The sequence below is a fragment of the Martes martes genome (genome assembly GCF_963455335.1).
Source record: "Martes martes genome assembly, chromosome: 12".
In the NCBI taxonomy this organism is placed as follows: Eukaryota; Metazoa; Chordata; class Mammalia; order Carnivora; family Mustelidae; genus Martes; species Martes martes.
Window position 1 is genome coordinate 72,658,781 of NC_137900.1, and position 13,608 is coordinate 72,672,388.

At 42.0% G+C, this 13,608-nt stretch overlaps 1 protein-coding gene across 1 annotated transcript in view; it reads right to left on the bottom strand.

Annotated features, from left to right (window-relative positions):
* Nucleotides 1-2,541: 2,541 nt before the first annotated feature.
* The window catches only part of TMEM245 (transmembrane protein 245), a gene marked incomplete at its 5' end in the record, with an annotated part of 96,748 nt that continues 85,681 nt past the window's right edge, over nucleotides 2,542-13,608 (bottom strand). The window contains one exon of the mRNA XM_080820134.1: nucleotides 2,542-5,596. Within this exon, the coding sequence (XP_080676260.1) occupies nucleotides 5,551-5,596 (46 nt within the window). The 3' untranslated portion in view covers nucleotides 2,542-5,550. The remainder of the gene's footprint in view (nucleotides 5,597-13,608) is intronic.

Consider the following 13,608-nt stretch of genomic DNA (forward strand, 5'->3'; position numbering starts at 1 on the left):
TCCCCTGGAGTCCCAGAAGCAAAGCCAAAAGGAGGTTGTCAGAAACCCCTGTGAGGGGGTCCTCAGCTTAGGCAATAGACTGAGAAGCATGGAGAAATACTTGTGAACTAACGTATCTAACATATCTGCCAGTAGGCAACCCGCAGAATACAAAAGAATCTGAGGCTGGCGAGTCCACCCTTTGACTTTTGCCAGGATTATTTTTCCACCCATGTCAGATTGAAGAGCGGAACATCACGAACTCCAGGGGTCAGAGGCTCTTTCCCAAGCACTGCTGAAATGTTCTTCATGGTCCTCCCACTTAGGGGTTCAGCTCCGTCTGCCAGGGCTGCACAGATATCTTTGCTTTGAAGATAGCCATAATGTGGACCTGTTTTCTTCATTCAAAATGTGCGGTTCCTTTAACCAACTTTCTCTTCCTCGGCTTCTTATTCCCCAACCACTTACCTTACCACTTTCTTGTCTACCACGAGGCCACCTTCCCCAATGAACCGAAGGCTCCCGCCTCAGCTTTGGACCTTTTCGCCTTTTTCAGGAGCCCACATCCATTCTCCAGACACATATTCTCTTATGTAAGCTGCCCACATTACATAAAAACTCAGTGTAGGCACTGGTGCCAAAGGAAAAGAGATAAGGCCTAGGAGACAGATGGAGGTATTTGTGAAAGTCTCAACCCACTGAAGACCAAATTTCTCCACAGAAACGAGACTAAGTTTTCCACCTGATTCATTCAACACTCGTAATTTTATTTCAAAATATAAATATTTCACATTTACAAAGAGGTTACATTAGAAGTTCGTCAAAGCAAGTTAAAGCTAAGAAGTAGCATCTGTGTGAGAATAAAGAATGTGCACTGTCATATTTGAATCAACTTTTTTGCTTTCAAACCATCTCTATTTTGCCTGAGAATGCAGAGGATATCTTTTCCAAAAGTTACATCAGCAATTACAACTATATATCCAAGCTTGGTTTCCGAATCAAATGGTATTTGAAATATACTCCAGTCACCCAAACAAGTGGCACTACGAAAGACAGGAGAAGGGTTTTCTTTGGGACAGCTATAATGAGTTACACTTTCTAGGTCACTGCAATAAAAAAGAAATAGGATTTGGGAATAAGCCAAAATGATGTTACTTTAAGATTTATTTCCACACCTTTCATTGTTAAGATATAAAGCCAGAAGAAAAATAAGAAACCAGGTATGGAGTGAAGAACTCTGGACTTGGAGTCAGAAGTTCTGCCACTGAATTCTGGCTCCATCATTTTGTGGTATGAACTTAAGGGAAAAATCACAAAAAAACCTTTCTGAGCCTCCAGTGCCTCATTCAATAATACTTAACGCCTGCCTATCTCACAAGGTTGTTATGAAAGCAGTCTGAAAACTATAAAGTGACATACAAAAGCATTATTAAAATGTAGTATCAATTCACCACTGTATTTGCACATTACTAGATCCTTGAAAAACTTGCAAAACTAAGCACAAATACTGATTTTACACACCATAGGTGGAAAAGAATCTCTATACTTTACGTATAGCTCTGAATGGCAAATAGGTTTTCTTTGAAATTTGTTATAGTTTATGTGGTAGTATGGTAATAGATTCACCATTCAGAATTTTCATTAAGGATGTCTCCCAAAAGAGCTGTAAACTTACTCGAGAGCCATGTTTCCCAAAGGACCAGTAGTCCTTGGTGAAGCTCTGCTAAAAGGATTGGGGGGGTGCAGTTTCAGGTCAAAGAAGTGTAGTAAACAATTTGTCCCCTCATAAATTCACAATATATAACAGCACACCAAAAACTCTTAGAAGTCCTACAGAAAGGAAACAAACTTAGCATTCCTCAATTTTAGCTGACTATGGAGTCCCCTCCCACCATGCACACTTCTGTCTCTTATAACATCTAATAACATCTCTAGGAACTACTGCTATAAGGAACATATCTTTCCAAAAGTTGCTCAACTATTAGGGAAAGGGAAGAGATGCAGAACAATGGGCTAAGTGGGGGAAAAAACCAAAACTGTATTCTATTCAGAATCCTGTTACTGACTCTATGTGTTAGAAAAGCCACTTCAACCTATGGATTTGTTTTCTCCCCTAGAAAACAACAGGATTGCCTAATTATACATGGCCCATTCTAGCGCAGAATTTCTATGACTAGTAGACAGATCATCTTGATTTATAATTCTCTTTATTATTTATAAACTATCAAAAAAAATAACTGCCCACTGCTTTCAGTTAGCACATTTTTTACAGGTCCTTAATAAATCAGTGAAATGAATATATTTTGATGGCAAATGTGTAAGGACAAAAACTAATTTAAAAAAAAAAGTTACTCTCAGCTGGAACTAACACTTGGAAGTATATTGCCGGAGGCTATCTCCAGTAGGAAATGCCTAGTATAATACTCTTATAAGGGTCTTAGAAGACCCCTACAGGAAATTGCCAATCAGGACTAGAGTATGGGAAGTTCTGAAGGGGTTTTTCCTATAAACCCTGAGGTTGAGAGCCCTGGATAGCTCACCTACAATTTTTTTTTTCTTTTTCTCTAATCTAACGGTTCATGGCCTGAATTTCTGAGTATTTCTTGCCCAGTAGTGACATATCCTGAAGTACTAGATACAATCAGTGTGGGAAATAAGGGTATGAGTAGTGACAATGGGGATTTAAGACCAAGGTTAGCCAGAGGACCTCACCTGCAAGCCTTTTAGCAGCCCTTTAACTGTAATAAACAGCTGCTGTTTCCAAAGGCTCTCAGTTTGTTTGAATACAGCATGTCTTCAGAACACTTCTTGGGTAATCCTCTCCTTGTCAAGAGTCCATATACACCAGTCTCACAGGTCACAGGAAAATTCTGCCAGCTAACTACCTCTAATGGAAGAGTGTTAGGAATCCTCACAAGTTTAAACACAAATAAGACTTGTATCTCAGGCAGTGTGACAGATCACTTCCAGGAACAGAGAATGTGAAAGAAATTTTGGAACTGAAGAAGAATTTATAGGACATGGAGTTTATGCTAAAAATGCCACACCTTATTCTCAGAAGAGAGAGAAGCACATCTGTATGGAGACTAATCTTTTCCCATTTCCCCATTCGGTTTACAACTGAAATAATGAATATGAACTTAAAACTGATCTTTAATAAAGCTATAAAACTGTAAGAACCTTGCGATAGGCTTTCTGTATCCATTTTTACTGAAGCTACTTCATCCATGCACTGTCTGTTCCTAGGGAAACATACTCTTTCTGGGACAAATCCTGAGAATCTGGGGGCAAGCTGTTGTGAGACCTGAGTTTGAAACTCCTCGACTTCCATACCACGTGAGCTCTGTGACCTGGGACAATTCCGTAAAACCTCTTCGCTGTCTGAGGGCATGGGTTTCTCTGGTCGAGGGCTCCTGGCCCAGCTGGCCGGCCTTCCGAGTCCTTCTGCAGTTGCTGGAACATCAGGGCAGTTCCAGACTCCTGAAGAGGACCGTGTGTAGGACTGATTTTTTAGGTGATACTATGTCACTGCCCATTTTGGGAGCTCCAAACTATTCTCTCAGGGCTCTAAGTTCCTAAGAACCTGGTACTTATACTAATAATTAAGACCAGCAACAGCCATACATTAGCTGGAGTTTAGTTTTTTGCAGTATCACTTTATACAGCTAAAAACATTTTGGAGGAACATAATTTGTATATGCACACTAAACTCGCTGTATTTAATACTTGCCTCTTATGAATATGTACCAATTATAGCTATAAACTTACCAGTATACAATTAACAAAAACAAACCTGATTCCTTTTTTAACCCTTTCACTGCAAAATTCATGATTTTAGCAAGAACATGATCTGACTAAGATTTACGGTGGGAGAAGGCATTCCCAGGAGCTGTCGTCTGTACAGCAATTGGCATGGAAACCAGAGAGGCCAGCTCTCAGTGAATGTGTTTCTGAACGAATGACTGAACAACTGTCTAAAGAAAAAAAGGAGTTGGTTAGTGGCCAAATGAACACTTGGTGTAATACCAGATTATAATTGTAGAGGGATGGTAAAAACAAGAGATATGCATGTAGTCTACTGTAGAAACAGTCAAAACCCTCATGGTAGCCTCTTTCCTACAGGGAGTTAATTTCTTGAGTGATACTAGGATGAATTTAAGCTAATTACCGCTGACAGTGCTTCTCAGGGAGAAGATGATTTAGGAAAAAAATGATTTCTACGTTTAAATGTTTTCCAAAGGGAAGTCTTTAACATTCAGGAACACTTTCTCCTCCATATTCCCCTGGGGATGGAGAAAGAGCCCGATGATCATTTCCTACAGTGGTAAGGGCACCAAGCGAAGAGCTGGGTTCTCGTCCCAGCCTGTCATTAACTGTAGGACAAGCACTGGGAAGACTGCAAAAGGTATGGAAAGAAATGCGACAGCAGAGCAGAGTTTGCAGATTGCAAAGTCAGAAAGATTTGAGGTAAAAGACTTACTGAATGCTTCTGAACCTTAAGCTTCCCACCTGTATGAAAGTGTTATAAAAAACATAACGCTGTGTGAAAGCTGCCAGGAAGTGACTGGGAAAGAATGTGTGCAAAATGACTTTGTAACGCGCAAAGCACTGTGCTGGTCACTGTGATGTGTGGGAGACTTAAAAAGTCCTCCTTCAACACGCCTTCATCTGGAGTCTCATGTGCAAGGCACTGTGCTAAGTGATGGAAAAATACTACCTAAATGTAACATTCTACTGCTAATAAGTAACTAACTGGCAGAATTCCAAATAAGTACACAGGGATATATTTAACAACTCAGAGAACTGCTACTCCTGAGATTTTTCGCTTAAAGCATTTGGAAAAACTGAACCCCAACAGGAATTGTCATATTGTTACCATTAACAGCAGCTTAGTAAGTGTTTTACTTCAAAGTGGTCAACCACGTTTTAAGAATCTGGCAATAGTATAAGGGCAGATGGAGGGAGGAGAAAGGGAGGAAGAGCTTGTTTTTCTCTGTCTCCTGTGGTTGCAACACACACCTTGCTGACCTTCAAATAAGCCACCCAGCCTTACACTTACAGAGGGGAGTAGGCAGAAGGGTAGAAGACTCCCTTTTCCTGCTCAAGCAACTACATATTCAAAAGTGAAAAACCCTCTTCATTAAAAAGTGATGGTCATAAAAATCTTTAAGAACAGATTTCTTAAACCAGGAGAAAATTACACTGTGAATATTTTTAACAGCAGGTAGTTCAGGACTCTTAAAATACCTTTATAAATACATATTATAATAATATAGATAACCAAAGTGGGAAATTTCGAGCCAAGTTACCAGTGTATAAACTGAAATTTTTCAAGCCATCTTAGCAACAGGTAAGTGAGCAAACCACAATTCTGAGTTCTAAAGCTGTGCTTTAAAAGGCAAAGCAACCCACAGCAAGTTCTCTCTTGTCCAGGCATTCTGTATGGAAGGCCAGGAGGGTTCTGCTGCTTTCCTGGGCTCTGCTTGCTAGGCACAGATGAAAGGACAGAAGGCCACAGCTGACCTGTGAGAAACTGAACCTCCTACAGAAATCGCCGTGGTGCAAACCATGTCAGTCTACTGAAGATTTCACGTCATCAGAAATACCATGGAAAGTCCTGTAAGAAGAAAAGAAAGAAGGATTAGTTCTGCTTTTGGAATGGGGGGGGGCGGGATAAAGCCAAAGAAACACTTTAAAAAAAGAAAAGCAAAACAGTGTCCAACCAATAATTAATTGCCAAATAACATTTTATTTTGATAACCTGAGAGCTTTGACAAGGTTATATAGTCACTATATATTGCTAATCCTTTCACCAAGTATTGTTTCAAAGTCTGCTAGTTGTCTCTCAGTCTTCGGTAATAAGAACTCCTTTTTTTTTTTTTTTTTTTTTTTTGGCTGCATCCACCACTGTCTCCCATCCAAGACGATCTCCCCAGACTCCCCTGAAACCATGTATGACCGACCATGTGACTAAGTAGTATCTGATCTGGACGGAGGGGGTCCGCTGCATATCTGAGGGTCCTACCTTAGCACTGGGACAGCTGGCTTGCCTTTGCTACATCACTCACATGCCCGAGCTATGAGGATGTGACCCAGTCTGGTCTGTATCTGCGGTGGCCAGGTCAGAGTTTACTGAGGATGAGCTCAAGATCCCATCTTACACGAAAAGACCTCAGACCAAGTTGGATGAACAGGATGTAGGGAGACTGTGCGTGAATGTTTGTGGAACAGTCACACGAGCCCTAGACTGCCTACTTCTGGCTTCTTTTGCCCAAGAAATAAACCTGTAGCTTATTTAAATCACTGTTATTTTGAGTTCTGTTGAGGGTGGGATTTTTTTAGTTTGGGGGGGCTTTTTTTCTGTTTATATACAGTCAAATCTCTCTTAAATGATAAAAAAGACAAAGCACACATATATTACCCTTTCCGACAGAAGTTACTTTGCTCCTTTACAGCAATATCCCCAACTAGGAACTCGGAGAAATAGTTAAGCTTAAAATGTTGGCATTTTTCAAAACAAGTCTAAGGTCTTCAAGTTATATTAACTTGTAGCCACATCACTATACTATGTGGTATCTTCTTAAATTTTTTTAATCAGTCAAAGAAAGCCTATTTTATTTTCATACCTATAACCAAGTGTTGGTTACTGTACACAATGACTCAACTTTTTCATTTCAAACAGACCTAAAGTGGAATATAAGGAACGTACTCCAGAAATTCAGAAAATAACTCAGCTGTAGATACAAAAGGTGACAAAAAGTTGTCATTAACTACAAATCGCCTAAAACTTCATAAAGCAAATCATCTGCCAGGAGCAATTCCGCACTCACACCACCTGTCTGACCCCTTCTGCCTTATTCCTTTGTCTTCTCAATTTTGGCATCACACTATGAGGTGGGCTAGCTGGGTGGAACAGAGGTAAATGAAAGACTAACCCTTTAGCCCAATATCAGAAGTACTTCAGAATCAAGAGGGCACAGGTAGAAAGTTACAGAAAAGAGATTACTTTCAAGAACACTGTGGTATCTCAAGGCTGCCTCCCTGGTGGGGGTCCTCTAGCCTCTGGACCAATAAAGCCCACCTCCAACCAGCACAGCTCTACCTCCAAAGGATTCGCTCTGAAGAATGGATGAGCTTCCTGGCTCTGACTGTGAAAGGGCATACGTGTGGTATGGCCAAACCCACCATGTTGAATATATGCTGATAGGAGAAAGAATTGGAAAGAATTTTGTTTCTTTAAATAATTTTACATTCTGAAAGAAATCCCCCAAAATGAAGACTTCTATACTCCCAGGTTTTATCTGTGTTACTACCTATCTGTATATCAAATCAGGGTTTCTCAAGGGCTGTACCCTCGACATTTTTGTGCATGGTAAGATGTTTAGCAGTATCTCTAGCTCTAACTGCTGGAGTTGTGACAACCAGAATGTCTCTAGACGTTGCCAAATATCTTCTGAGGGGAACAAAACTCCTACCCCCGACCCAGAACCATTGCCCTAGCTGCCTATTTATTTATGGATCTATTTTTCACACTCTCACCTAAATTTATGTTCTTCAATTTGTGTACAGGTAAAGTTGGCTAAAAGCTGTGGGAGCCCTGGAAAGTCTTTAAAACCAATAACCCAAAACTGGCCTATACTGAAAAGCATTTCCCAATATACAATATGTTTCAAATCCATCCTCTGACATCTTTTCACATTTCTAGGATACCTGCAAGTTTGAATCTCTATTCAGTTCCTCTAAATTATGAATGAAAATTTCTGCCTCAGGGCAAAGATGCATGAAATGAGATTAAGACTGTGGTTGGCCTGGTGACTGCTTTCTGTTGACAAGTAAGCTTAGCCGTCACCTTGAAATTCATACCTACTATTCAATTCTGCCCCCAGGCCAAGAAAGTCTCTAAAAGCACCCAGGAAAAAGGAAAACAAAGTGAAGCACACTGAGAAAATAGTTACTAACAATTTTCCAACTCAACATTCTACCTTCTCTAGATGTTTAGAGTGGCAATGGCAGGGTGTATGAGTTCGTGTGTGTGCGTGTGTAGAAGCCTACAGAAGTAACGCTGACTTTTTTTTTTTTTTTTTAAGATTTTCACGTATTTATTTTAGAGAAAGTGACTGTGTACGCCAGGGGTGGTATGACGGAGACGGAGAGAATGCTGAAGCAGACTCCCTGCCGGGGAGTTGAGCCCACATGGGGCTCAACCCCAGCACCCTGAGATCATGACCCAAGGTGAGTCAAAATCAAGAGTCAGCTGTTCAACCAACCGAGCCACCCTGGCGCCCCAGAAGTAACGCTGATCTTAAACAAACGTCTATCTCCTGGAAAACAAACTCCCTAACCTAGTGATACAGAGATAATTGATTTCTGTCCTCATGGAGAAGCACTGAGCTCACTAATCAGCAGGGCTCATAAATCCTGACCTCTCTAAAACAGGAAGAAACAAAGGAATAATACTGCATTGATAATGTTTCTAGAAACAGTGAATGTTCTACCTTAGTCATCTAAATACAGTGTTCTTTTCCAAACCATAAGGATTATTAGATGCTAAGAATGACAGTGGTAGGATTTCTCATTTAAGAGCAAGGAAAGCAGAACAGGACCACATGTGGGTCGAGGGACAGAGACTGCTATTAACATTTTACAGTTCCTCTAATGGCAATGGGGAATGTGCAGTATGATTTCTCATTTATAATCAATCCCAACTCCTTGAATTCTGAATCTTCCTCCCCAAAAGTTTTCGGTAAGATTTTTAAAAATTCGTTTATGCAAACGTTTAAACTTTTTCTGATTTAACAGCTCAAGAGCTGTTGATTCCTTGCCTCCTAGAGATACAGAATAAACTTTGGACATTTAAAAATAAAAAGCTTTATCTGAGTAATTTAAACACAGTTGGCTTGGCATAGCTGAGTGTGTATTTCCAAACCCTCACCTTGCACACAAGTGCACAATCTTGTGACAGAGCACATGTCATCACCATTAGGCACATCGCTTCCTTTCTGACAAACCTGGAATACAGCTCTAAGGCTGGGGCTTACTATGTCCCATCCTCTTTTATCAGCCTCAAGGTGATATTGCAAAAATCTTTTTATCTGAACTGTTCTTGGTTTCACTAGTCTATTAATTCATCAAATATTTACTGAGCATTTTGTATGTGCCAGATACCATGCTAGGAACGGTAAAAGAGTAGTAAACAGATGAGACCTAGTTCCTACTTCCAGAAAGCTTACCAACTACTGGGAAGGATGATTAATTAAAACTGCACAGTTATAATGGATATTAAGCTTCAATAAGATAAGTGTGGCACAGGGGACCACAGGGCAGGCACATCTCATCTAGCCCTGAGAGTTCTGGCAATGCTTCTCAGAAGAAGAGACCTTTGAGGACAGGCCACAGTATATCAGCCTTCCTTGGAAACAGGTGTGGTATTCTTTATAAAAAGGGAAAACATGTGCAAAGGTGACAATGACTTCAGGGAACTAAAACAAGTTCAATATGGCTAGAAAATAAAACACAAGGCAGGCAGGCAGCAGAGAGAGAGAAAAAGACAGGGAGTCTGCAGATGTAGACAGAAAGCAGGCTTGAAGTCTGATGGGGCAACTTAAACTTCTACCTTCAGCTCCCACTCCTCCCTCATCAGTCCACTGGCATGATGCGGAGTGTACTCCAGCTGAAATTCTGAAGGTTAATGTTAAGGTCTGCAGCAGTGGTGAGGTGTTTTGGAGAACACCTTCCTATCTCATTTTGCAAAAACAAATAAGAAAAACAACTTCTTGCTCTATAAAGCTGAATGCCAAAACCATAGGTTAATTACTAAACAATTTTTTTTGTAACAAAACACTCACTTTTGGTTTAACTTTGGGTATTAAATTATAAAAGATATTCAAAGTCTGGTTAAAAGAATGCTTCTTAAAAACAAAAGTGAGGGGCGCCTGGGTGGCTCAGTGGGTTAAGCTGCTGCCTTCGGCTCAGGTCATGATCTCAGGGTCCTGGGATCGAGTCCCGCATCGGGCTCTCTGCTCAGCAGGGAGCCTGCTTCCCTCTCTCTCTCTCTGCCTGCCTCTCTGTCTACTTGTGATCTCTCTCTGTCAAATAAATAAATAAAATCTTAAAAAAAAAAAAAACACAGAAGTGAACTCCTGATAACTCCTCCCAGTGAAAAATCAAGCAGAGTCTCTAAAGGAACACATTCCAGTTGTCACTCTTGGTACTGTCAAGATGTGACAGAGGGCAGGGGAGAACCTTAATACAGAGAACATTCCTGGAGGAGTTCCTAGGATATGTTGCTACTTGCTTCTTGCAGGTTTTGCTGACTTTTAATATTCAGAGACTGCTGCTCAATTTTTGGGAGGAGTAAAATTAAGTACATCAAATCAAGTCTCAATATCCTGTCCAAAAATCAAGAAAGATACATGACTGGAGGAGAGTCTCTGCCCTTCCTCAACCTTCCAGACAGCCCCAGCATTGAAAGAGAACAGAGGAAGTGGTACACTTGGGTTACTGAATCGAGGCCAAAATAGTTGGGAGCCTTATGCTGTCCTGTGTCCATGACAATCACCCCCAACAAATACTGCAAACAACACCATCAACAGTGGTAATCAGAGAAGGGGGTCCTTCATTTTTCCTGACGACAGCAGTTCATAGCAACAGTCTCGCAAATGTGTACTTGTAGCTACCAGTGCCTGCACCTGCAGACACAAGGTATGTGTGCCTACTGAAATGCAACCACGCACCTTCGGCTATCACACTGCAACAAGCCCGGTGTGCCTGAGGCCAAGCAAAAGCCCATATGGGAGCAGCTCAGACAGCAAGAGGAAATGTTTCAGGATTAGATCATGTAGAGTCTTGCAAAGCATGTCAAATATTTTGATCTTCCTCCTAAAGCCAACGGGAAGCCATTTTTGGTAAGCCAGCATCACGATCAGATATGCTTGCATTTTGAAGAGAACATGTCAGCGGCAGTGCAGAGAAGCGACAAGAGAACTGCACTAGCGGAGGGTGGGAGACTAGTTAGAAGACTAAGATGACCACAGCAGCCCAGGTGAGAAATGTGGCAGCTGGGCCCGGCTCAGACTGGGGGCGTGACACGGGAGATTCGGAGGAAGAGAGCTGAGGCAAAACGGACAGCACTTGGTGAGGACGGGGAACAAGGTTGGGGAGTAGTAAGGATGACCACAGACTGGCCCATGGAAGCAGAGCTGAACATTCCCTGAGTGTTACAGGAGAACGTTTGCTCTTGTGGAAGGGAAGGGGATGGCTCAAAAGGAATGGCTCTCCTGCTTTATAGCTGTGTGACTATATAGGGGCAAGGGAACTTCTCTAACCTTTGATTCCCTCATCTATAAAACATGGAAACCTCCAGGTCCTAACCTGCATGTGAACACTGGACAGATCAAATAAAATAACACATGTGAAGTTTTATCACAGAAATTCATCCTACAAACGTCACTGAGGTTGTTTTGTTTAGACTTCCCACTGAAGGCTGAGGTACTGAACACATGCTTCCTTCAGGCCCTCTCAAAACCCCACTGAAACGCCAGTGAAAGTATTTTTTTGAAGGCATTAACTTACTTGAAAAGGAGGGCGGGGAGAGAGAATTTAAGAGGTAAGAGCCATAAACTTCTAGAAGGTGGAAGGCAGATGGGACAACTGCTCTGACCCAGCATGCCCTAAGAAAAAGCTCATCCTAGGCCGGTGTGGAAAATGCCAGGACACAATTTGATTCCTTCGGCAAAATCGCCATGAGGTCTCAGGAACTGGTGACAGCGAACTCTGGAAGTGGGTAAAGCTGGGGCTAAATGCAGAAGGGCTGCTTTGAAGTCTCCATAAAGAGCAGTCCAACATCCTCGCCCACCTCCCCCTGGCCAAGCAACTGCCTCTGTCATCAGCAGAAAATTAAGAGTCTTTTCCCCAGGAGAGAAGGTAAAACAAAAAGCCTCTGGAGTAGGGGACAAGAGGCAGAGGTGAGGGTGGGGCACACAGGGACGCCAGGAGACTCCACGAATGCTTACAGCTTGAACACCGTCTGTCCCTTTCCCTCTCGGGGCTCCCAGAATGCCAGCCCTGGGCCACCAACCTCCAGGCAGGAGATTATTAAGATCTTTCTTGGAGGGGCTTACCAGTCCAAAAGGGGAACCAAAAAATGCTGACCCCGAGGATTGCACAAGACAATGTCTCTGCCAGATTCTATCATGGTACCACACAAAATAACCCCCTACAGCTCCTGAGTGAATGTCTCACTCTTATTAGGAACCAACAGCCAAAAATATATGATAAATGATATTGTGATTATGTTGTGTTAATATGGCAAAGGTGATTTTGCAGATGTGATTAAGGCCCCTAATCAGTTGACTTTCATCAAAAGGAGAGCATACTGGGTGGACCGAGCCTAGTCAGGACCGAGCCTAGTCAGGCAAGCCCCTCAAAAAGGGGTCTGAGCGGTCAGAAACAGAAGTCAGAAATCGGCTCTCCTGCTGGCCTTGCAGAAGCTGACATCCATGGTACTAAACTGCCTACGGAGAGGGGCCACCTCCAGGAGCTGCCAGCCTCAGTTCCACTACTGTAGGCCAGAATCCTGCCAACCAAAGGCAAGCTTAGAACCCAACCCACGGAGGAAACCCCAGATCCAGCAGACACCCTGACTGCAGCCTTGTCAGACCCTAAGCAGAAGTTCTAGCTAAACTATGCCCGGACTCCCGGCCACAGAAACTTGGATAGAATAAATGCATGTTGTTTTAAAGCCATTAAGTCAGTGGTAATTTGTTATACATCCTGAAAGCTAATAAATACCTAAATGCTAAAAGGTAGATTTTATTTTTTTTTAAAGGTAGATTTTATTTATGTAAATAACCTCGATCAACCAGACTGGGGAAAAAAATGTGATAAAAAGGGAAATCTGTGTGGAGGGTTTGGAAAATAAAGTTGAAGAAATCACCCAGAAAATGGAGGCAAAAAGTCAGAAATGGAAAAACATTAGAGATAAGAAAACGAGATGACCCGTGTACAAAACTCAACATCAAACTAAGCTTCTGAAAGGATGAGAAGGAAAACATAAACGAAATAATACAAGAAAAATTTTAGAACTGCAAAACATAAGCTTCCAGGTTTTTTTTTTAATTTATTTATTTGACGGACAGAGATCACAAGTAGGCAGAGAGGCAGACAGAGAGAGAGAGGGGGAAGCAGGCTCCCCGCCGAGCAGAGAGCCCGATGTGGGGCTCAATCCCAGGACCCTGGGATCATGACCCGAGCCGAAGGCAGAGGCTTTAACCCACTGAGCCACCCAGGTGCCCCCATAAGCTTCCAGTTTTAAAGGTCTTATCAAATACCATTTGGAACAACAACAAAAAAAGGAAAACAAAGAAGATCTTATAGGTTTTCAAACAGTTAAATTACAAAGACTTGGGAATCAGAACAGCTTTAGACATTTAACAAGCACGGAAGCCAGAAGACAATGAAGAAATAAAGAAAGTCTAAAGGCAAAAATTTTTAAACATAAAATTCTCCACCCAGGGGCACCTGAGTGGCTCAGTTGATAAACATCTGCCTTCAGTTCAGGTAATGATCCCGGAGTCCTGGGATGGAGTCCTTGCTCAGCAGGGAGTCTGCCTCTCCCTCTGTCCCTTCTCC